Raw genomic sequence first — 25,655 nt, 5'->3', positions numbered from 1 at the left:
AAATTATTCTTTAGAGAAAGTCTAAATATAATTAACACTGATAGTAAAGATGGGGTTCATTTTCCATCCCCTTTCCTATACTGATCAGAAACTTTCTCTGTTAGAAATCAATTTCTGACACAGCAAGACTTGGTATGAGTTAGGATGTCAGAATCAGCCCTTATTAGAGTGAGGAAGGAAGGAGACTGTTGAGAGTGGATAAGAATCTGGACATGTTGGAATAGCGCTGGATCTTAAATTGTTGTTCTTTTCTAAATTTGATATGTCACCAACTAAAACTCCTTAATGTGAACAGACATTGCAGGCACGCCTGGGAATCAGGCTAACCTCCAACCTACCTCGTGGCAAAGTTCTGCAAGCTGTCTTGTCTGCACCCTGCTCTCTCATTTACTTCATGCTAGTTACTCTGCTAAAAGGGAGTGTTTATGCCTTGTCCATGGGTAGTTAAAGCCAATCTCTTGATGAATTTAAAATAGGAGCAGAATGCGTACCTTTCTTCGTATCACTGGAAAATCACAACTGAAATTTTAGCTGTTGATTATGGTAGCCTCTTTTCAGTGCTATTGGCCTGTGATCTCATTGTCTCACTGTAAGACTTTGAGGCTCTTGATGTGTCCAGTGCTCTCCAATCTGGGAAGATGTGAAACAAAACTGCTGAACATTTATGGATGAAAGGTTTTGCTATTTTTTGGAACAGATGAGGTGGCAACAGTGCATTCTGACCAATTTCTGAATTGAGTTATTGCATTTTACCTTGTCTAACCCTAGACTGCATTTTCATCTGAATAAAATACTCTTAATTTCCTAAGTGTTTGAGTAGTACTGTTCTGTACTGTAAATAGTTGCCATGTTTCATTCTACAGTTGTTGATTGGCACTGATGGATGAAGTGATCTGTATGTTAATATGTATTACCAAAAGCAGAGCTTGCAGCAGTGCATGCTATCAAAATTGATGGGCACTCTATTAGAAGACTGTTTTCTGTTGCATATAATTTATGAAAAGTCAGCTGTGCGGCCTGAAATTTTGTATGCTGCCTTTTGTACTAAGAAAAATTTCATCCATTACATTATGAACGATTCTAGTGACCGATACATTGCTGAAGTGCTTTCAAACAGGGATTTGAATATTTAGCAAGGAGATGTTACTCTGAGCCATCACTCTGAAAATCGGTCCAGATTTGGGCAATTTGTAAATGTTGCAGTTTGCACACAAATGGTAGAAAATTGACAGAATTGAGCAGCGAATGTCACCATAGGTGCCATACTCGCTAAATAGATTTAAGTTCCCCGAGCTTTTGGAGCCTTGCCTGTGTTCATCAACTCAGTGTGGCCCAACACATAGAGAGTCTCTACAGGCCTTACCTTCTAGTGTATCTGAGCTTTCTGCTGCTGAAGACCAGGGTGTGCGGTTGCAAAAACTGAACAGGCATGTTTTCTCCGTTTACTGATAAGCTCCGTCTTTACATGTGAGCAGTGTGGAGAAGAAAGAGTCCTAAGCTAAACAGGAGGAAACTATAAGAATAGATTACATCCCAGGTATCTGTGGAGAAGAGAAAAAGTAGCCAGGACTAAAAGGTGGAACAGGGAGAACCACAACTCATATCCTGTATAAGAAGACAATTTTGGTGGACGGAGACTAAGATTAGTAAAGAGTGCAAGTAGGGACCTAGGAGTCATAAATTAGGAAGATTACAAGACTTGGTAAGATGTGGGCAGGAGACCAAGGGCAAAAAATGACTCTTAGAGTGTTCCAAAAATGTTCAGAGTTCATATAGGTTTTTAGAGATGTAGCTACTCCGTGCTTCCCTCATTTTCAGGGTGGTCAACATGAGAATGGGGCATTATGTGAAAAAGTTTTGGATATTCAAAACTGCAGAACTGAAATAGGTGAAAATTGTGTCCAAATCTTTGAAGTACTGTGTAATTTTATGCCTTTAGGCTTCTTAAAGTGGGTACCCAAATTAGTTAAAATGGCTAGTCTAAATGTTTGTGCCTTATATCCAGGATTGTAAACAGAATAAAACTCGCTCAGCTTACAGAGAGGTTTTTGAAGATTCGTTTTCTTATTTGTGAAGCATTTCAAGACTGAAGAATATCAATGAAAAGGAATGAAGATGTTGTTAATGTTTTCATAGCAGACTGAAGAGTTGTGGACAAAAGTGTTAATGCAGTCTTTACTTGGATATATAAGGAAATATGGAGAGAGAAGTTAATATAACTTTCAAGTAGATGCAGCTACTGCTGGAAAGGTGAAAAGGATTGGAAAGAAAGACTGCCATTGTTGGAGCTATTTTATTTGTTAGAGGAGCCTAGAGGTTGATATTATCTCTTTGTGGAGCATAATATACTCTGGGTAAATTCATCAGTATGGTACACAAAGTATCCAGTGGCTGGAAGATGAAGCTAAACAAATTGAGGTGCCATATAGGTCCCCATGTTCCACATGAAGTATAATTAGCCGTTGGAAGAACCTGCTAAAGAAAAGATCTTCTCCCCCACCAAATGTATTTTCTTTTTCAAGCAGGAATTAGTCTAGGGAAGTTTACTGCCCTGCATTATTCCTGTGGACAGAAAAGGTCATTGCACTGACCACTTTTTGCTTCTATACCCTTTAAATCTGTTAATTGTGTATCATCATTAACAACTGAACAATAAAGATACAACAGACTGCTAACCAACCAATTAACTGAGCAGCCTTCCATCCAATATAATGATAAAAATGTGACTAGATGATAGCACTGAAAATGTAGCAACAGTAAAAGACAGTAACTGAGGCATTGTTTGTTTTAATCACAACTGTAATTCCTTAATGAAGACACAGTTTGCAAAAGTGCTATTGAGTGTGGCTTCAAACTAGGATAAGTTCTCATGGTGATAATCCGGCTTCTTTATTGTAAATTATGTCTGTGATGGACAACAGACCCAGGACAGTTACAGCACTAGTTAAAATTCCAGGAATGACAAATTCTGAGAGTGCATCCTAATAGCACTGACATAAGGAGAAAGCTGGGCTCAGTTTCAAAAACTACTGTCGCTTCAGCATGCACATTTGCAGATGCTCTTCTTGAAATAACTTTTAATTTCCAAGTCATGGATTCTTAATACTTTCTGCAAACTTACTCCTACTAGTATCAGTTTCTTGTCTTGAAACTGGCAGTGATCTGTGATTTCTTTGGTTGGTTGGTTTTTTTCTGAAGTTATTTAACAGTTGTCTCACACTTGTGTTGTAACAGAAAGCATCTTAGTCCTATAATATGGTCTTTATATTTGAAGAAGTCTTTAAAATTACCTATTCAAATAAAGATACAGCTCTTGAAAGAGGAAATACAGGAATAATGATTGTTTTTGCCTCTTTTCTTTTCTTATTCTAGCACCCTCTATGCCACCGTATGAACTTGAAACACCTTTGAATCAAACTGACAGCACTGTGACAGTCTTGCTGAAACCTGCACAGAGCAGAGGCGCTCCTGTCAGGTATTGGGGAAATATCTTTATAAAATTAAAACCAAATTGATTAATTTCTTGAACATGTTTTCTGGGGATTTTCTACACAGCAATCAGTCTCTAAATTCATGTCTGTATTAGCTCTAATTAAATTAAATAACTGAAGAAAATGAAAGTGCTTTGATGTTGAGTGTTCGTGTATTGTTTAAAGGATTTGATCCAGATGCAAGTGGCTTGTTCTTTGAAGATAAGGAACAAAGCCATAGTTCTGTTGTGTGGGTGGCTTCTTTAAGGTAATTGCTTACTGCAGTGTTATAAGTTCAAGGGCATATCACATTTTTTATGCTGAGCTACTGTCTTTAATATTCACTCTTCTTGTTTACTTCACAATTTAAGATAATCAGCTCTAAGTAAGCCAATTTAAACAATATGTACTATAACATTCATAAAGTATTTACATTTAATTGACCATGATAGCAGAAATAGAAAAAAAAAAATCAGCCTGGAAAACCAGTGGCTCAGATTCTTTAATGTTAGATTCTTTATTTGATTCTTTAATGATTCTTTAATGTACCTATTAATGAATTTCCAATTTGCAGAGGTTTATTTCACTGCCATTTACACGGTACTGTGTAAGTCCTTCATTAATTAGAATAAAAGATGCCTACTTTTCACTGAAGAAAACAGAGGAATGGTTAGATTGTTTTGAATGAGAACCAGTAATGAGCTCAATACTCTGAATAAATGGAAATACAGTTTAGCGAAATACAGATTTTTCAGAGGTTTTAAAATGTTTTTCCTTTTGGCTAATCATGTATCATCAAAAATGGTTAATTCTTTTGTTAGTGTAGGAAGAGTTTCCTCATATAGTGAATGACTATAATTTTTTTCATCTTGATGCTAAGGTATTTGGTAATTTCTGTTTCTCTGGGAAATACAGATGTGGTGTACTCGTATATGCATAAATGAGAACAAATGTTCTTTGGATTTCTTCAGAATAATCAAAGTTTCATCTAATTAGGTTTTTTTTACTATGCCATATATTCATTATTGCATTAGATATTATATGTCTGTCGATCTGCATATAAGAAATGCCATCCTGTTGGTCTTTCAAACAACTTTTTAAAAAGACAGTGTAACACTTTGGGGAAGTCTGAACCAGCTGAGAAAAAAACAGAGAACAATTAAAACAGATTTAATGAAACTGTTTGATGTAGCAGATTAGATTAGAAACAGAATGATTTGATGTTTGTCTTACTTTATCTCACAAAGTGTAGTCCTTCTGAATTTAACCATCTGGATTAAAATAATACTAGTTGGAGTATTGTTGTTTAAACACAAACATATCAGACCAAAAACAGTTTAATTCCTTTTATCTACATTGTGAACTAAAGATGATTGACTCTTATAGCAGTAGTGACACGTCAGAAACTTCACTGACAATAGAAGGGAGCTAGTTAGGAAGCTAAAGTGTGCCAAATAAGGGGATGAGTGGTTCAAAAAATAGAAGGAGAGATTTAAAGTAACATGAAGCTATAGAACTGACAGATGAACACACAACAGCAAATTTACCGAGGTCCTTTGCAACAGGTCTTAAAATAAAATTAATACTGACTGCAAAGTCACAATGTAAATACTGAGTGAAGCACAGAGTGAAAATTAAAGTAAGAATTTCTTGATACTTTTAATATTTTGTTGTGCATTGCACTCTGAAGCACACTGTCATTGCATAGCTTGCAGAATACATTCTGCATATGGAGTTTATCATCTTAATCTGTATTCATTGGGTGTTAAAAGTTTAGTCATACTTCATTTATGCACACCACTAAGCAAGATGCCTTGTCTATTGATTCTGCTACAACTACTGGCTTGGTTAATGCAGATTTTTGAAACTGCACTAAACTTGCAGTGTAAATGATTGTTGTTGTTTTATTGATCAACACATCAGCCATGTCACATAAAATTTTTTAATTCCTGAGATGGATAAGGAGAGCACAAATTCTACCATTCAAGACAGCAAGGCTAATACTGAGGTCATTCAGAATTCCAGCTTTTTTCTGTGATTAAATTCTTTTTCTCTACTTTAGGATGAAAAGTCCTGATATCTTATACCTTATTTAGAATCCACACACAACCACCACAACTTAAAAGGAGAGAAGAGGCAATGCTGATTGTTTAAATGTGCTTCAAAAAGCAGACTTTATAGAAATGTTCAGGAAACTCTGTTTACAATGATAAAGTACACATTAATCATGAAGGCCAAATGGCATTCCATGTTGTTTTAGAATTAATAAGACTAGACATGATTGAAATGTATTTTCTCAGAGTTTTAACACAACAAATACTGCTTGCTTTGTCTTCAATTTCAGGTCCAGCATGTTTTATGGCTCTTGCTGTCTTTATTTCAAGGAGATTATTTCAGAATTATATACGTTTAAAGCAGTAATGCATTCAGTAATGATGAATGTATGCACTTCTTTAACAGCTGGCCAAGCTATTTTGATTTTTAGAATGCTTGTAATTTGCAAGGCCTTTTTTTTTTTATATTTAAGATGATGGCTCTGTGGAAATTGTGTGATATATGTCTTATTGTGGATATTCTCTTTTTTCCAAAGATACGTGTATGTAAGAGTCAGTAAAGTTTTAAAGAATTTGCATGAAAAGCATACAAATGCAAGCGTTTTTTATGTGAGGGCTCTTCAATATCTGTTGAGGGACTCACTCTTCCAAGGCAGTATCATTTGTACCTTTTACTTCTTCGGGGCAGGTTGGCCTAAAGTTTAAAACACCCTTTAGCCAAATTGTCTGCAGCTACATAGATAGGTCAGTTCCATATACATCAACTAAGGAATGCTGATTTATTGCAAAGATCTGGCTCATACAGACATGAAAAATGTAATGCTCAGTGACTGCATGTATTTAGCGTTATTTATATATTCATCTATGTCAGAAAGAGCTTTAGATTGTTTGCCGCATTTCATTATAAGAGGTTCTTGTGACCTCCTCAGGAAAAGTTTTCCAGCAAGCTTTTAGCTTCAGCACAGAGAAACAAGTTTTCTTTGTTGCATAGATTTCCATTCAGTCTTGCCATGACAAAGCTTAAGTGTTTCCACTTCTTTAATCTCGCTTACATAATCAGCAAAATGCTGTCACCATACCACCCCCCTCCTGCTATTCTGTGCCACATCCTCAAAAAGCCTTAACAGTAAACATGCCAAAGATTTTGTCCCAGGTAACAACGGAACCACCTGGCAATAGCAAGCGCTCTGAGACCAGCAGACTGGGGAAAGGAGGAAAAAGGATAAAAAAGAAGGCAAGACCATCCAGACTCTACTCTGCTTCCTGGTCTCTTTTCTTTTACAGTACAGAGTTTGGAAAGCTGGATTTGCCCCATTAAACCCTTCTAATCAGTAATCATGGGCCATTCAGCCACCCTGTCTACATGAGTGGACACCACACACAATTGGTGCTTTCCTCTTCCAGCAAAAACTGAGAGAACAGGAGGGCCAAGCGTATCAGCTAGCAGTGCCCTGTGGATGCAACACTTGGCGTTTAGGATACCAGAGTACTTCCTGCGCTGAGTATGTGGGATCAGGCCAGCAGCACCTGGGGCTGCAAAGCCCAGGCAGGATGAGAGAGAGAGAGACAATTGCAGCAATTTCTAAGTATTAAAATTTAAAAGTACCTTAAAGAAAACATGCAGAAGGAAACAAATAAACTTTGCATTATGTGAGTTGAAAGCTTGAGAGCGCGCTAGAGTGAAGGCAGTTTCTGTACTCTCAGTGCATCCCCTTTATCATCAGTGTTCCCAACTTCTTCAGCATGCATATATAAGAACAACTCTACTGGGAAAATAAAGTAAACATCTCTTTGCTTGTAGTGCTTAATTTTGAAACGTACTTTTAATCTCTCTTCCCTGAAGAAGTAATGTATATTTCAGCCCAAAAGGCCATATTAAGTATTTTGAAGTGCAGCTGAAAACTACCATAGAAATTTCAAACTACATGTTATCTAAAGTGATAAGCACTCCTTTCTACTACTTCATCAGATAAACACTTCACGATGTGTTCAGATTGTCTAAATTCCACAGAGGTTTACAATTTCTTATTGGCCTAATCCCGACTTTTAAAGGCACCCTGTAAGTACTGGGTTCATCGTCACAGGTGGAATTAAGGCCATCTGCACATGGTCCCTGGGATAGGAACAGCATGATTAAAAGGAAGATGCATGGTCTAAAGAAACCTTTGTCATACCACGTCCAGGGAGTACTTCCTTTTGTACGTGTCTTAGCCATTTCAACAACATTCATAGCATAATGATTCATAAATGAATGACAGAGGACACCTAATTCCTACCCATTGACTAGTAGAACGAAAGAGTAACTTAAACTGAGGTGGTCACCTTTGAAATGCAAAGACTCATATGCAGTGCAACAGTTCCCCACTGGAACCACCATGCACTGCACATGAAGCAGAGATCATAATTGCCTTCCCATCCCTGCCATACACATTGCAAGGTAGGAGACATGTCTTAGGGCCTCATCTCTTTCTTCCAGCATGACTGATGCCATGAGGATCAGCCTTTTACACATCTGGCCATCCCCTCTGCTTTGTCACTGTGTCTACTCACTTTCTCATAGTCTGGCAGCAGAAGTTTGCACTCCTTGTGCCACATCAGCTAGGGCATGCAATACTGTTCAGACACTTCCATAGGAAGAAATGGAATCATCCGAAGCCTGAGAGATCTTTTGCAGGACCCTCCAATCTGACAGACAGCCTTCCAGAGAAGCCACTCCCTACCTTTATTCTTGAAACTTACCATCTTCACAAAAACACTCACCTGGTCAACAGATCAGCAAATTAAATTGTTTCACTGACAATCAGGAAATCCAAACAAAAGCTAGCAAGCTAGCCAGGCTGTTTGGAAACCAGTGGCAGACATCACTGGAACTCAGAAAGCAGCAGGGCTTCAAGTACTCTGAATACAAAAGTTTCAGGATATTTTCCATAACCTTGAAGAGACCACGGGGCACTTGCATTGCTGTTGTGAATACATGGCAGCCACAGGACTGGGCCTTGAAGTTGCAATCCACTTCTCAGAGAAGAAGAGGTACTGGTGTCTCAGTCTGAGTTTCTGTGTTGCGTGGTAAGAGTGCAGCATTAATTCCCATGCATGAATTATGGAGGCAGACATCATGAGTATGATTATAAATTCAGGATAAGTGAACACATGAGTTTTCAAATGGGAAAATGCTGATTTGTACAATAAGAGATGTGTTAGCATTCTGTGTAGGCAAAAACATGGCAACAGCACATGCAAATAAAAGCATTGAAATATCTGTATTTTTAGCTCTGTTCTCTCACAATTCCTACCTAGCATATTATGTAATGCTATCATGTTATTGTAATTGCCTTCTATTCCCAATGACATTACATGGTAATGCAGTAATGAGAAAAAAAGAAAATCTCATGTAGACACAGCTGAGGAGAGAAATATCAAAACTGTACATTAACCAGGAGAGATTTGGAAAGCTTCCAATAAAATGAAAAGTGAACTTTGGCCTTTCAAGAGCTCACTGATAAAACAGTCTAGATATTTGGTGGATTTATGATAAAGAAGTGGTTATGGTGAAATAACGTAACTATATATGATCAAGTCGCATTACTAACTCACTAGTATTCTGAAATGTCCTGTTCAAAATATAGCCTTTTGAAATACTGTGAGACCACAAGGTCTAAAGAGCATGAAGGGAACTTATTGTCCATTCTTCAATTTGCTTGCCACAAGCATCCTTTCTGTTGTTTAAGGGTCTGTAAACATAAAGGCTTGAATTGTATGCTGTAGGGTCAGTTCTTGCTTGCAAACTGTATTTCCAAATCATAGCTTTACAACCTGTAAGGCAGACAGTAAACTTGTTTGAGGATGTCTGTGATACAGAAGGGACAGGGTTTTATTAAGGCCCATAATTGTCACTTCTTTATAGCAAGAAGTATAATTATTTACAGCAGAAGGGTCAATTTCAGTTTCATTGAGGGAACAGTACAATAATTGCTTATGCTGTAAAAATGCTGTAATTCTTTTTTGTTATGCAGTAGAACTTGTCCTTGGATTTTTACTGTGACTTGAGATAGAATTTACAGTATGTATTGCCTGGGCATGCATGATACAGCTTCACATGTCCTGCTGGCTTGTTCAGAAATTTCCATGGTCCTTTTTTACTGAGACTTCTCACATAGTCCCTGGGTAAAAGGAGCATTGATTCTTGATGCTTTTAAGTAGTAATTTGTGTCACTGAGAACCCAGCATGTAATGCTGTCTGTCATTTAGCAGTGTGATTAATAAAAATTAATCTATGATAAATAAAGCAAGCTAGAGCAATTCCAGAATAAAAGAGAGAATAGATTATTCCATATCTCTGAAGAGATTATTCTTCAGTTTCATAACTCGCCAGTACTTTCTCATGGGTTCTGGTTATAATTAACAATTGAAAAATTTGCTGCACTCTTATGAGGCTCTGCTTTCTTTTTTTTTACCTTCCTTCTACATGCTGGCCTTAATTAGGATGCAGTGGAGACTGTATCTTTGCATCATTCCTAATGATAGTCTTCTCTGTTTTGCTTACCTCTCATTCTGACTGCGTGATAGTCCAGTTCAGCTAGGTTAGTTCTCTGCTAACATCCTTTGGACCACTGGATTATTCCAATCTCCCTGGTGAATGGTGGAGTCCAGCAGCAATTCAGCTGGTGAATCATAAACTCTTGGAACTCATACCCTGTTTTGCTGGCTCTGGACTGCCAACGTCAGTGAGAATTGATAAAACATGTTTTTCTTAAATCTACTTACTAAAATGAACAGCTTGGTCTCTGAGTGTGGAAGGAACAGAACAGTGTCATTTTTCCATGATCCCTTTCCAAGGAATGGCTACTCACCACTCAACTTAGCCTACTTGAGTTCAGACTTTAGGCGTGCATATTTACTAGTGAATTTTGTATGCTCTGTACCATTCTCTGGTACTGCGTCCAACTGTCTAAAACAGTCCATGTTCATACTGCAGAGCTCTCAGGCGCTATGACCACCTTCAGATTGCCAGTTGGGAATGAGCCCTGATTCATGTCTAGAAATTTTAGGGAGAGTGGTAGCTGGCTGGTGCCAAAGCCCTGCTGGGGACCTTTCAAACCATTTAACAGGGAGAACAGCATTACATTTCTGTATTCAATCTCCTGTTACAGATACAGCTTAGATGGATTTTAGGCAGCTCAGTGTTAGCAAGTCTGAGCCATCAGCCTGTTCTCAAGTTTCGCTATATTCTCGGTAAACCAGCAGAAACCTCTAACTAGGAACTTTAGGAGTTCCTAAAGCTCCTCCTAGTCAACCTGAAGTCCTTGTTTCTTTCTCACAGGACATTCAGTGTGCTATATTTTAGATGGTCATTGAATAAAAAAGGAAATAATGGACAGAATAAGGAGAGTCTCCATTTGTTTAGGCAAGTTGCTTCATGAATGCTCTCCTGCTTCTCTGATTCTTCTGCATGCTAGGCCAGCCAGCCTCAGCAGGAGACCAGAGTAACACTGTTCAGATGGCTGGCAGGTGAGAGCAGTATGGTGAAAGCCTCTCAGGTTGAAAACAGTATTGAACCCTGGCTTCCAGTTTCCAAGAACATGCTCAAGTTGTTAGGTTATTGTGGAAAAAGCTGACATGACTGTCACATCTCTCATGAGACAGCTCAGACATTTGTATCCTGAGCAGATGTAGACATATACAGTAAAGCCCCAAATAAAGTGCCTTTCAGGTCTTTAAATGAAGCATCTACTTCTTGCTGAGTTTAGGTAGTTCCTCAGTTACGGGCACATTGATCACCCCGTAGGGGTAGTATGAGAGGTACAATCCCACCATCATCTCTGAATAGCCCTCTGGAGTTGTAAAGAGACATGTTTCTCTCTCCCACTGAGTGTGTAGGGGGCTCAAGTGTATTTCTGGGCACTTGCCTTGAGTGAGAGAGTGTTTCATTTAGGTACCACAATGAAAGAGTTATGAACATCTCTGGAAATTACTGCATTGCATGATTTTTAAAAGTGTACTCAGTTTATACATACCCGAGTTCAAACGTAGAACAACCAGAGCACTCCTTGAAAATGTGAGAAAGAGATGCTGTTGCCCTGTGTTTACTGAAGTATGCCAGGGATTTGTTTTCGTTTTACTGTGTGCTGTGGAAGGATTGAAAGGGGAGTATGTGAGTCAGCTACATTTCCCCGAACGGTTGTTGAACAGGATTATGTGGGGATGTACTTTCTGGAGACATTTTAAAGTCATTTTCTGACAGTTTGTATCATAGTAGCTGTTATGTTAGTTTGTAGTTGCAGTGCTGAGTGACCCATTCTGAAATCCTGTAAAACCATGGTTAGGAGTTGTCAGGCACATATACCCCATTGCTGTCTCTGGGAGCTTCCACTGTTGATCTTACTGTGTATTATGCATGTGCACTTCCCATATCCTTAATGTCAATGTGAAATTAGATCTTCCACTGTGGCTTATCATCTCACTACAATTCTTTTGTTTTCATGAGGGTTTGAATCTCATTAGTATTTTTGCTCTCAAGTGCTGGATGCCAAAGTGAGATGTCCCAAGTGAAAAGTATGGAGTTGCTTTTAGTGATTGTTCACCCATTTGACTAAATAAGCACTCAAGTCAGTCTTGCAGGTCATATTGGAAGCCATAACTGCTTGGGTCCTGTTAGTACTGAAGCCTTGGCAATGTTGCATGTCAATTTTTCTGTGCTTTAGCCATGTCATATACTATATATTTGTTGTGCTTCTTGAGATTTACTTGGTTTTCTTTCGTAAGTATTTAAATTAAATATGTATTTTTAAGTGGCTCACAAGAGCTCTAATCTAGTGGCCATGATGTAAGTACATGTTCATTGTGCTTTATTGTGAAGTACTGAATTATCAACTGAGAGGTGACCCAAAAACATTCTGCATGTTTTGTTTATAGATATCAGATATAAATATAACACATTATAATCCATTTGGCAGTAAAAGTAGATCCTGCCTGCAGCATTGGATTGGAATGCTGCACAGAAAATATTGAACAGCCTTCAGGATTAACCTCCTACAAATAGGATAAAATGCAAAGTTTGCATTATATGAGCTAATAACAAGGATGCATGTTGTAAGATAGAGGCTCATCTTTGGAAATAACAGAGGAGAAGAAAGTGTGTATTGATGGCTTGTGGTATGACTGTGAATCATCGAAACATGGCATGACTGTGAAACAGGCAAATAGATCGTACACAGCAGGTGGGGTTTCCAGCAAAGGTGACAAGCTGTAAATGCCATTGTACAAGACAACGGCAGGACCTCATGTGAACTTCTGTGCCTAGTTCTGATCTATCAAGAAATACTGATGTACTAGCACCATAGAAGCAGAGCGTTATGGCATAAATGATCAGGGGATTGACAAACCTGTGTTACACATGGAGGGACCGAGAGAACTAGACTTGTTTCAGTTAGCCAGTTAAGACCAAGAGAAGACATGGCTGTTTTCTAAAAATACATCAGAGGAATAAACTTCAGAGAGGAAGAAGAACAATTTCAGTTCAGAGAGCATGTAAATAAACAGCTCAAATATGAAGTGTCTACCCAGTGGTGAAATGAAGCTCTGAAACAGGTACAGTTATAAATGTCAGGAAGATAGCGCTAGATAAATTTATAGAAATGATTATGAGGTGTGGTATTATGTGAGAGTTAGTCACATGGCATTGTGGTGCCAAAAGTCCTTTTTCAGTTTTCTGTACATGACAAACCCCAAAAGAAGCACAAGCTTTTGTCAAGATGCTCACATAGACTAGTGTTGTCTTCATCAGGGAGCCAAAAGTCAGCAGGGTTTTTCTCATAATTTAGGTTACAACACAGAAATAACCTGTACCATTTAAATTGCCTTTTCCATAGATTCTTTGATAGTGCATTTCATACTTCTGTTGACCTTAAGATTTTTTCTTCCAGTATTGTGTGTTTTGAGCAAGTTTGTATAATCCCTTTATTCACTAGGAAGCACTAAATGGCTGCATTAAAAAAGATTCTGTTATTAATACATAAATGTATGGCAGGAGGACTGTGGTTTCCAGAAAAAAGTAATCTGGGGGACTTCCTAACTCTCAGTATGAATAATATTTGATTGACATATTCTGCATGTACTAAAGCATTTTGATCATGCACTGCAAGCAAACAAGTGAATGCTTTTATTTGATATTAGGTAGAATTAAAGGAGATGAGAGAATAAAGAGGAATGCTACATGGAAGGAGGAAGAAAAGGTACAGATATGCTCTTAGTGAAACACTGTCATTTCCCATACTGGCTGCTGAAAGAGTATTCATTTTACTGAACATTAACATGAAAACTTACTTTCTGTTACGCTGTTCGTTTAAGTAGGAAAGGAAATCACTGGCATTTACAACAAGCATCATGACTTTAAAGCATAGCTAAGTAAAAGCTAATCTGCTCAACTGGATTACACTAAATGACATAAAGAAACATTAGAGTCACTTACTGGGCTCTACAACTGAAAGCAGCAACTCTTTAGTCAGGAGCAGTATAAATGCCTCAGCCTAAAACAGTCTCAGAGAGCGGTGGGATGGATGTCTAAGGCATTATAAAAATGTTGAATTTAGGGAGAAATTACCATGGGGAAATCAGATGAGGGTGAATGAATTAACAATATTCTCACATCTAGAGCTGAAGCTGTTTTCCAGATTAGTCTCAAAGGGTAGTAGAAGCACAAGGCCAAAATCTCATCTGTATTTAACATTTGGGCTAATCCTGAACTGTGCAGAATCTTTTATCTACAGCCAGATTTCCTGTGGGAAGAGCTGTACAATGTCATGTTGCTAAGGTTTCTATGCCACCTAATCCTACCAGAGTCGTTCCCAGTGCAGGGAGGAGGAAGACTTGTACCTTCACTGACAGAATAGAAGGTCAGCCTTGTATTTATCCACAGAAGTCCTGAGAAACTGGGGACAATGCCACAAAAACTGACTCGTTTTCTGTATCTGCCTGCATCATTCTGCACTGCTGATTAGAGTGCCCTGCAGAGCCTTTTTGTAGAGAAGAAAGGATGAAAATGAACACAGACAGTAATCTCCGTTTCCAAATTGCTGGACCAGGACCCACTGCATTTAAGTTGTGGAAAGAGATGATAACATTGAGAGATGAGAATTTTTTATGGTTATTTTTGCTGTGGTCCTGCTCTCCCACAGCAGAGTTGGCAGGAAAAAACGTGTCTGTGCCTTGGGTTGCTTAGGTGATAACGCTAGGCTTTTCAGTTGCAACTGAAGCACAGGCACGTGCTGCTTTCCACCAAGTCTCCCATGAAAGCAGAGCATCTGCAGAAGGAGAAAATGGACAAATGAGACAACATCTTAAACCACCACAGCAGATCTGTTTGAGCTAGTCTCTCCATGCTTCACGTTGTATCCCCTCGTTGAAAAACTTCATATCCTCTGTGAGTGCTTTAATGAGCAGTAAACAGTTTTCAAGCTTTGAATCAAAAAACCTGTTGAAATTGTCTTGTGTATTCATTCAGCTGCCTCAGCAAATATTTTTCTTTCTGTGCTGCACACAAACCAGCAGGTTGCAGAGCATCCTTGAAAAAGGGAAAAAAGAAGTGTTCTTCCTCTACTTATAAACCACTCATTTTAATACATCTATGTGCTTAATTCCCCAACCCAATTCAGTAGTGAGTTTCCAGTTCACAGCTTTGTAGAATATGGAGAGATCTCATTTTTTTAGTGTTAACATTGTGTCATTAATCTATTAGCTGATCTCCTGTTCTAAATGCTACTTCTTAATTTCTATGTAATATCCAGGCTCCTTGAGCAGTTTGCTTGTGCATATTATTTTGCATTCATAAATAAGAGCTGTGCAACTTGCCATAGTTACACACGTGAATGTTGTTACACTTGCAGAGTGTCCATACATCATGGACACTCTCCAGGGCATAGTCACAGCATTGCAGTTTATGTTTACTAGAAAATACTGAAGTAGAATAGTACTTGTAATCAGTTTTTCTTAGTAGAAGAGTGGGGGTTTTTTTAATTTGTAAACCCCTAAAGATATTGCAGCGTAAGTGCACATCTTTTAAGTTGCAATTTTAAATCTATAAGCTGTATATTTGTTTTTCTTACCTTTTGCAAACTGTGCATCCCTAGGAATTTGCAGAGAACAGAATGAAAAACACTGCTCTAGGATGCAGCATCTTATATGATAAACATAAGCTGGGAGTTGAATACAGGAGAATGAGCAATAGTGTATCTTATCACTTATGTACAGATTTAGATCTGAGAAAATCCTCCTATTCTTTAAGAACATCACATTATTCCTCAAAGTATTTTTTTCATTATTGTTATACTTAATCTTTCTGTAGCTACTGATCTTCTTCAGGGCTACTGAGGAAGAAACCTGTCGTTTGCTATTGGCCCTGGGTTTCTTTGAAAGTAGAAATTACTCAGGCAGGCTCTTGCAAAAAGACTGCCTCTTCTTCTGTTACTCCATTCCTTTTAATTCTAGTACAGTATTTTATCATATCCAGCAACTGTGAACATGGTAGAATGATAAAAACATAGTATAGTATTTCTTAAAAAAATACTTGAATCTCAAAATTATTTAGGGGAAATGACATAACACATTCATCCCACATAGATTTAAAGAACTAGTAATGTCCCTGTTAGGTGGGAGTCTGTTTTCCTGGTTTCTTGGAAATCCAAGTGAACTGGTCATTTAGACCTTGCTAGATCTGTTCTCTACCTAATTTGTGAAGACTAGCTAACAGCATTCTGTCATATTCTATAACAAGAAAAATAACAAGTTTGTTTCTTCTTTGCACCCTGGCTTACGTAGCAGGAAGCAACTGGGTGGAATCTGATCCAGGTACTGTCAATGACTTTGCAGAAGCTGGAATTGTGTTGTAATCATAGAATCGTAGAATGGTTTGGGTTGGAAGGGACCTTAAAGATCATCTAGTTCTGACCCCCCTGCCATGAGCAAGGACACCTTCCACTAAACCAGGTTGCTCAAAGCCCCGTCCAACCTGGCCTTGAACACTGCCAGTGAGGAGGCATGCACAGCTTCTCTGGGCAACCTGTTCCAGTGCCTCACCACCCTCACAGTAAAGAATTTCTTCCTTATCTCTAATCTAAATCTATCCTCTTTCTGTTTAAAACCATGACCCCTCATCCTATCACTACACTTCCTGATAAAGACTCCCTCCCCATCTTTCCTGTAGGCCCCCTTTAAGTACTGGAAGGCTGCTATAAGATCTCCCCAGAGCCTTCTCTTCTGCAGACTGAACAACCCCAACTCTCAGTCTGTCCTCATAGAGGAAGTGCTCCAGCCCCTCATCATCTTCATGGTCCTCCTCTGGACCTGCTCCAACAGTCCATGTCTTTCTTATTCTGGGATCCCTACAGCTGGACACAACACTCCAGGTGGGGTTTCATAAGAGTGAAGTAGAGGGGGAGAATCCCCTCCCTTGACATGCTGGCCACACTGCTCTTGATGCAGCCCAGGACGCAGTTGGCCTTCTGGGCTGTGAGTGCACATTGCTGGCTTATAGTCAGTTTTCCATCGACCAATACCCAAGTCCTTCTCTGCAGAGCTGCTCTCAATCCACTCATCACATATTTGTGCTTGGGATTGCCCCAACCCATATGCAGGACCTTGCACTCGGCCTTGTTGAACTATATGAGGTTTGCACAGGCCCACCTCTCAAGCCTGTCAAGGTCCCTCTGAATGGCATCCCTTCCCTCCAGCGTGTAATGAAACTTTCCAGTCTAATCAGAAGCAGACCTACAATTTGCAATCAGTAGTGAGCTTTCTTTGAATATCAGAGAGTCAGGCATACACTTTCAGAAAAGCTACTACTGATTCTGTGATTCTGATAAGATGGGCTGTGTGATCTCACAGGTTGTTGCATATCAGTTTGCATGTGTTCAGACTCTTGGAATTGTTTCTTCTCTTTTGTTCCTCGTTGATCTCTGCTTCAGTACCATTGTGCACCAATATTTTCTTTCTCTGTGACAGATTGAAAAGAAAGGATCAGTCAGCTCTCCCATGGCTTTCAGTTTTGAATATTTCCTTCAGATCTTCTCTAACTTCTTTCTTTTTTAAGACTAAATTATTTTAGACAGTTTTGTTTTAATTTCTTTTAATCTGTGAAAATACTTTACTCCTTTTTCCATGCTTTCCAGTTGTGTTGTAAATTGGCCTTGGCAACCTGAAAACTGATGAGTTAAATGGTGTAATATTGGCTTATAAAAGCACCTCGCTTGCTATACCAAGATATTTTTATCTCGTATTTATGAACTTATCCTTTTTCTGTGTTCTTTTTGAAAAGAAATTAAGCAAAGAACATAAAGCTGATTAATATGCTTTGAAATGGTCTTTGGATTGTTCCAAGTATCATAAATGTAAATTCATTGAAAGTATGTTTTTTGTCTTGGTACCAAAATATATTGCCATAGTTTCAGCAAAACACATTGAAATAGAAAACACTGTTAATAGAATCCAAAGTTCTTCAGACAATTAAAATCTTATTTAATGATATAATGGCATATTTTAGCCCGCAATAGTAGATAAGATTGCTCAGTTCTTATGATTTACTACTATGCATGGGATTTCAAGGTCAAATTATTTGATTTGGACTAACTTTGTGTCACAGTTGTGCTTGTCTACAATCTGGTCACATTCTCTTGTGTTTCATGATTCATCTGACTCCACACTCAGGTAAATTGAACAGAACATAGACTCGTGGAATTGTAGTATGGTTTGGGTTGGAACGGACCTTAAAGATCACCTAGTTCCAGTCCCTCTGACACAGGCAGGGACACCCACCACTAGATCAGGTTGCTCAAAGCCCCATCCAACCTGGCCTTGAACACTTCCAGGGAGGGGGCATCCACAGCTTCTCTGGGCAACCTGTTCCAGTGTCTCACCACCCTCACAGTAAAGAATTTCTTCTTTACATCTAATCTAAATCTACCCTCTTTCAGTTTAAAACCATTACCCCTTGTTCTATCACTACATGCCCTTGTAAAAAGCCCCCTCCATCTTTCCTGTTAGAACCCCTTTAGGTACTGAAAGGCTGTTATAAGATCTCCCTGGAGCCTTCTCTTCTCCAGGCTGAACAACTCTCTCAGCCTGTCCTTACAGGGGAGGTGCTTCAAACCCGTGATCATCTTTGTGGCTCTCCTCTGGACTTGCTTGAGCAGGTCCATGTCCTTCTAATGTTGGGGGCCCCACAGCTGAACACAGTACTGGATGCCATCCCTTCCCTCCAGTGTGTCAACCGCACCACATAGTTTGGTGTCGTCAGCAAACTTGCTGAGGGTGCACTCAATCCCGCTGTTTATGTCTCCAACAAAGATGTTAAACAGTGCTGGTCCCAATACCAACCCCTGAGGAACGCCACTCATCACTGCTCTCTACTTGGATGGCAAGTTGATGAAGCCGTTGATGGCAACTTTTTGAGTGTGACCATCCAGCCAATTCCTTATCCACTGAGTGGTCCATCCGTCAGTCCATGTCTCTCCAATTCAGAGGCAAGGATGTCATGCGAGACAGTGTCAAATGCTTTGCACAACTCCAGGTAGATGACATCAGTTGCTCTTCCCTTCTCCACCAACGCTGTAACCCCACTGTAGAAGGGCACAAAATTTGTCAGGCATGATTTACCCTTAGTGATGCCATGTTGGCTGTCACCAATCAAATCCTTATCTTCCACGTGTCCTAGCACAGTTTCCAGGAGGATCCACTCCATGACCTTGTCAGGCACAGAGGTGAGACTGACTGGCCTGTAGTTCCCCGGGTCTTTCTTTTTTCCTTTTTTAAAAATGAGGGTTATGTTTCCCCCTTTCCAGTCAGTGGGAACTTCACCAGACTGCCACAACTTCTCAAATATGATGGGTAGTGGCTTAGCCGCTTCACCCACCAGTTCCCTCAGGACCCTCAGATGAACAGAAATGTATTTATTACGAAGTCTTAAAATTATTTATCCTCCACTTCTTGTATTTTTTGTAAAAAACTTGGCTTTCTAAGATGGTAGGACCACATCTGCTACAGTTTGGCACTGAGAAACTGCCAGTCTGACTGAAACGAAGACTTCTAGAATCAACTGCTAGTTCTTATCTATTTTTATACCATATAAGGTGATCATTTTGCGTACCATGTATGATATCTAACCTTTAATTATAATTGCTGTGTCCTTGTGCTTGTTACAAATTTCTCATTACTAAATTGCAATGACATCAAAGAAAAGAATGCTCAGATAAAGAAATCTTTAAATTAGTTAAGTCAAAAAAATCAGAAGCAAAAATCTTTCATCTTGACCTAATTTACTTGAAATTCTATGCCTGATGTGAAGATTAATAACAGGTGGCCTTTTAGGGAGCACTCAGCTTGAGCCTGATGTTCTAGTTGTTCTTTTATTATCCCAAACCTCTATAACTAAAGGATTTTTTCACCCTGCCCTTTGTTCACAATATGGGACTGTAATTGAGTTCGTATTTCTCACCCAACCTTTCAGCTGTAATTAATATTTTATTATATCAGATTTTATCACTAAATAGCCTAACAGCAGGGTATTGAGCCACACACGCTCCCACACATACGTACACACACAAAAGCGATAGTGACTTACTGATGCCAAGCAAATTCCATGTAATGAGTTATGGTTGAGAGAATACAAAATGCATTCATGGTACCCAGCTAATATTCCAAAGCAATTTGGGACTGATCTTATCTTGATCAAACCAGAACAAAGAGAAATTAAAGTTACAAGAATGAAATATTCAACGCTGTGTTATTATATCAAAAATGTGGCATCTAACAAAAATTGTCTGTGCAAGACCCAGCTATTATCTGTTTTCATTATTATATTTTATGAGCAAAAACAGTTTAGGTCATATCCTTTTTGTACTAGGAGTACAAAAGTTCTATGAGCTTTGCTAAGCACAAACACCTCCACAGCATGACAGATGTAGAAATCTGAGCATTGAAGTTGCTACACTATTTGTTCTTTAAACTGGAATAAACCGAAATGCCTTCCTTTCACTGTTCTGCATACTGAGGGGGGTTTTATTACTCTAAACTATTCTAATGGAAAGAAGGTGGTTTTAATAGAAATTTTGAGAGATGGAGGCAGTCTTATCATATTAAATAACTGTAAACAAGGTTGGAGAGAAAGGTTTCCTAAACATAGATAACTTTGATGATCAGTGGTTTTCATTATAAAAGCTTCCCACATGATTTGGGATTGTCATTCCTGTTCCCAGCAGGATTTAACAGAAATCTCCTTCCCTCTCTGCCTGTCCCTCTCTGTTTCTCCCTCTTTTCCTCTGTGTCCCTCTATCTCCTTACCTCCCTCTCACCCTCTTCCTCCTTCCCTCCTTTTCTGCCTGCTTTGAGTAGGTGATTGTTGGAAAAAAATACTCAAATTAAGACAGAGGTCACCATCAGGATAGTGTAGAAGAAACTCCGCACTTTAAATAGTTTGTTAATTCTTTGCTATCAGCAGAAATATCCTCTCGAAACGCAACTCTGCAACTTTTTTTTTAAAATTATTTTTATTTGTTTGTACACAACAAAGTCTTCCAGATAATGAGTAGGCCTGTCTTCCACAAGGGAGAGCTCTGTTGTAGAGATGAAGAGAAGCTAAGCCTCTTCAGATGGCCAGGAGAGGAATTACAGTGTGTTTCTGGTTACTAAAAACTTTAGTCTTACTGTGGTGGGAAGGATGGCCTAGAAGATACAGCACTGGGGCTCAATGCAGATGAGAGCACAGTTTTACTTCTGGTTTGGGTAGGGAGTATCTGTGTAGCTTTCTGCAAATCAATATATCATGCTCTCTCCATTCCTATATCTAAAATTAAAATAAATGGAAATAGCATTTTCCTCTCTAAAGGAAAAGAGAAAAAGATATCTATGTGTGGTTGTGAACAACTTGGCAGTGGTTAGGAGTGTCATAATAAGCAGCTGTATATATAGCTAACTGTCTGGAGAGAATTACTATTTTTTTTAACTCACCTCTGCCATGATGCCCGCCAGAAGATCTCAGAATAGTGGCTTTGTGGAATATTTTGTGGAATTATTATCCTCACAATCCATCCCTGATTGTCGTTCATTTTTAAGCCATGTTGTGAGCAGACTGCAAAGGAAGTAGGAGTCATCCCTATTTTATACTTCTCTGTAGTGAAGTCAGTCTCAAAGCCCTGGAGAATCTGAAGCCTTAGGTTAGTTCAGTTTAGACCAGCATCATTTAAGTTAGTGATACTGCTGCTTGGGCTTTAAATTAAGAGCATAAAGCCTTGTGGAGTGAGATCAATAGTATCTGGTGCCTAGAGGGACTGAGCCCTTACACTCAGTAGAAATAAAACTTGTTCACTGGTAAAATGAAGAAAGGAAGTACACCTTGACTTGTGTGTGCTATATAACATATCCAAGATAAGGATTAAACTTTCTGGAACATAACTAAGTTAAAGTTTACACCTGATTTTATCCTGGTTTCTGAAGAAAACAAAGCTTATGTATCATACTGTTCACTCGTCTGTATGTTCCTTCCTTCCCTCATTAATATTGGACCTCTTGGGAATTTTCAAGCACATATGAAATAAATAGTAAGTTTCTCCCACATTTTGGAATCTCTGGGTGCAGAAGAAGGACCTAGATTAGCATCTATGCTGAAGGATAGGCTGTGTTACAGTATGAACTAGTTAGTTGATTTCATTTAGTCCATCAGTAGAGAGCTAATATTCACATACCAGCAAGCCCATATGTAGCCCAGAAGCAGCCACAGCATGTGTTGCCTCTTTTCCAGCCAATATTTGGGAGATATTAAAAGGAGCTGAGCATATTGAGGGTGGGAGCTGGGTATCACAGACGACATGTGGAATATAGATGGGATTACGGCGTGTTCTTGGGTACATATTCTGAACTTCTTGCTGTAAAAGTTGTAGTGTCTTAGTCTATTTATAAGGCTTTAAAGCATCTTCTGTTTCAAATGGCATTTTAAATAACCCAGTACTGGATCAATGTGAACGGGATGTTGTTGTCCCATATACATGAAGGCAGTATCAGCAGAGAAGTTTTATGTTTACCAAAAATATAATGGTGACATACCTATTAGAAAGACTATCCGTTTATGTATACCAGAATTATTTATGGAAGAAGCCAAGTATCAGTTGATAGAGCAATTCAAAAAATACTCAGTAGATCATCATGAGTGTAGAGATCTTGTAGCAGTCATTCTTGGATAAACACTTCTCCTCCCCAATCTTACAAAACTATATGATGTGATTTCATATCTGTACTATGAAATCAACCACCTTTTACAATCATATTGCATGTAATTTATAAAAAGTAGCTGACTGTAAGTTGTTACAAAATGCTTTGCTTAAAGTATATCTGTATTAGACTTCATTTTTTAAAAATCTTTCCTCCTCCTACTTTTTCTTTCACTTCTTGTTTATCAAAGGTGATGGTACATCTCAACGTGTTTTCAGTATATTTTCTGTTCTTTTATTTTCTTCTTCTCTCCTTCTCTACATTCCTACCCTGTGTAATCTTTTGTATTCTTAAACGTTTCAACCTTTTTCTGGTTTTGTCTGCTCAGTTTTTCTTTCTCCTTTCACATGCACAGTTACTTATCTTCAAGCTAAAACTATTTAAATGTGTCCTAGCAGTCTCTTCATTCTAAACATTTCTTTTCCTACAAAGAAAACCCCAAACACTGCCAAATCTCTGGTGCCCTCCTTAGCTTGTCACTTGCAGTCTGTATTTAGTAGCTAGATCTCATTGATACAGTATGGAGCACATTAGGGGAGATCTGTAATCAAAGATATATTTTGTTTGTCCAGCAAATACACAGTTAATAGCTGAGAGAATTTATGACTATAGAGCGAAATGCTCTCTTGCCTTGTACTACTTACACCTGTAGAAAATGACTTTGAAGTCAGTGTGAAACACTACCATTATAAGTAGGTTTAATTTTATTTTCATTTTGCACTCACTTTATTCTGCGCAGGGCTACAGAATATGTACAAATCTATATATTTGCTTGACAATTGTGAGTTTGAAGAAAAAGCAGCCAAATACATGAATCCTTATTAAGTATGGAGAGCACAAGCCACACAGAGGCTGTAAGTGGTTCAGAAAAAGTATGTTTCTGATCATAGTTTTTTTTTGTGGCCTGCAATATTTTAGAACTTTTTTTTTTCAGCAGAAGAAATAATAATGAAAAACTTTACCTTCAAAATGACAAAGGGATGTGTATGCTTATCTTTATAGAAAAAAATTTAAAAGGGTAGAATTATGTGGTTATTTCTAAGTATGGAGAGTTGCTAATACATTGTCCCTCATCAAATTGATTGTATCAGCATAGAGTAGTAGTCAGTCCCTTGGAGAGTGCGGGTGGGGAAACTTTGTTTCTGGATTAAGGAATTTCAGGTGTAGAAACGTATGTAACAGTTGTGGAGACATAGTTTTGTCCTTGTCATCCTGTTTGTCATAATTCTGATAGTCTCTTACACTTTCATACCAGTATGGCAGTATCACTCTCAAGTCCTAGTTGGGCACCAGTATTTAAATAAGTCAAAATAATTAACCATGGGGCTGTATACACAGGGAGGAAAAAAAGTAAAATTCATCAATATTTATCAAGGATTTGGGGGGTTGGGAGGGTTAAGAGAACAGTTTTGATTCCCTTGCCAGTCAGCGAATCTCAGAGCAGTCTCTTGTGCCACAATTATTGTTGGCATTATGTCTGACCTCCACTTACATATGCGTTGATCAAATGGTTCTTATCAATTTTAATACGCTGTTTCAGTACTAAGCTAATACTTGCTTTGAAGGAGGGTAGGTCAGCATATGTATTGAATTTATTGATTTTTGCAAAGGATAGACTGGACAAAGTTAAAGCTGCAGTCCATCAGCATGCTATATGCTGTAAAACAGAATACAGATTATGTACTACTGCTTACCTGTTGGCAATCTTTTATTATCCTTCTAAAACAAAACTATTACAAACTTAAATTCTTCAAAGATTTTTTTCCTCTCTCTCTCCTCTTTCTGATTTATTTACTAACAAAACAAATTTAAGTTTTGAGTCATCATCTATGATAACTGAATCTAAAGACAGAAACATTTCACAAACATTCCATGAATGGTACATGATTACCTGCAATTACAAGGCTGAAGATCTGCTGGACATTCTCTGCCCTTGATGTAGTGTGCTTAGATTCTCTAAAACAGTGAATCTATATACTAGGAAATAAGGCAAAAAATTAAATACGCTGTGTCATCAGGACTAGGTGGCACTTGTCTGGCCACTGGAAGATGGAAGGAGTGTGCATTGTTGTCTCCTTTTCCTTTCTTGCAGAATTTGTTCTAACAGTTTTTGGAGCCCAGGCTCTAATGTCTCCCTTAAATCCTAGAGAGTCCAAACTTGCAAAAGAGAAATTTATCAGTTCTTCTGTGTTTGGAAAAAACATTTAAATCCATAATGAACTTATGGTGACCATTGTTTTACCACTTTCAGAGCCCATCTGACTCTTCTGCAATTAAGATACTATATAGCAAGTGTTTTTGTTGTCAAGGGAATCAAATGCATTGTCATATCCTCCCCTGGTGACTGTCCTTGGAGGAAAGAACAAGAGAAATACCTTTACCTTCCAGTGACATAATGCTCCCCGTATGAGAACTGTCAGGATTTCCTGTATGAATCCATAGGAATGCTAAGGAGAGGTTTGCTTGGATGTATTTTTCCCAGAAAATCCCCTTTGTAAAGACTGACTTTTAAGTCTTTGAGACTGTCCATACAAAAGAGGTGAGTACTCACAAAGCAGCTTAGGAATTTTACATTAAAAAACAGATACCGTTCCCCAATGGACTTGGGTTTGTGAAGATAAAGCTTATTATGACACCTGAGAGTTTACATTTGGCAGTATCTCTAGGGACTGAACCTAAGCTGTCTTATCTTCTCCTTTACAGCTGTTTAGGTATTTCTGCTTTGATTGATCTGAGAAATAGGGCTCCTTGCATGACAATGGAGGTGCTGTATAATATTAGTCCTTCTTGTGTTCGCTCCAGGTCTGATTCCGAAAGATTTGTGGCTTTCTCCAATTTGACTTTTCCCATGGGCTGGAAATTTCAGGTGCCAGTTATAGTG

At 38.5% G+C, this 25,655-nt stretch overlaps 1 protein-coding gene across 6 annotated transcripts in view; it reads left to right on the top strand.

Moving 5' to 3' along the window:
* The window catches only part of PTPRM (protein tyrosine phosphatase receptor type M), a 506,311-nt gene that overhangs the window by 275,441 nt on the left and 205,215 nt on the right, over positions 1–25,655 (top strand). For all 6 annotated transcript variants that reach the window (XM_074878569.1, XM_074878552.1, XM_074878543.1 and 3 more), the window contains exon 11: positions 3,373–3,475. In XM_074878569.1, coding sequence (XP_074734670.1) covers positions 3,373–3,475 — 103 coding nt within the window. The remainder of the gene's footprint in view (positions 1–3,372; positions 3,476–25,655) is intronic.

Source organism: Strix uralensis, chromosome 1, assembly GCF_047716275.1.
Source record: "Strix uralensis isolate ZFMK-TIS-50842 chromosome 1, bStrUra1, whole genome shotgun sequence".
NCBI lineage: Eukaryota > Metazoa > Chordata > Aves > Strigiformes > Strigidae > Strix > Strix uralensis.
This window is presented reverse-complemented; position numbering and strand designations above follow the sequence as displayed.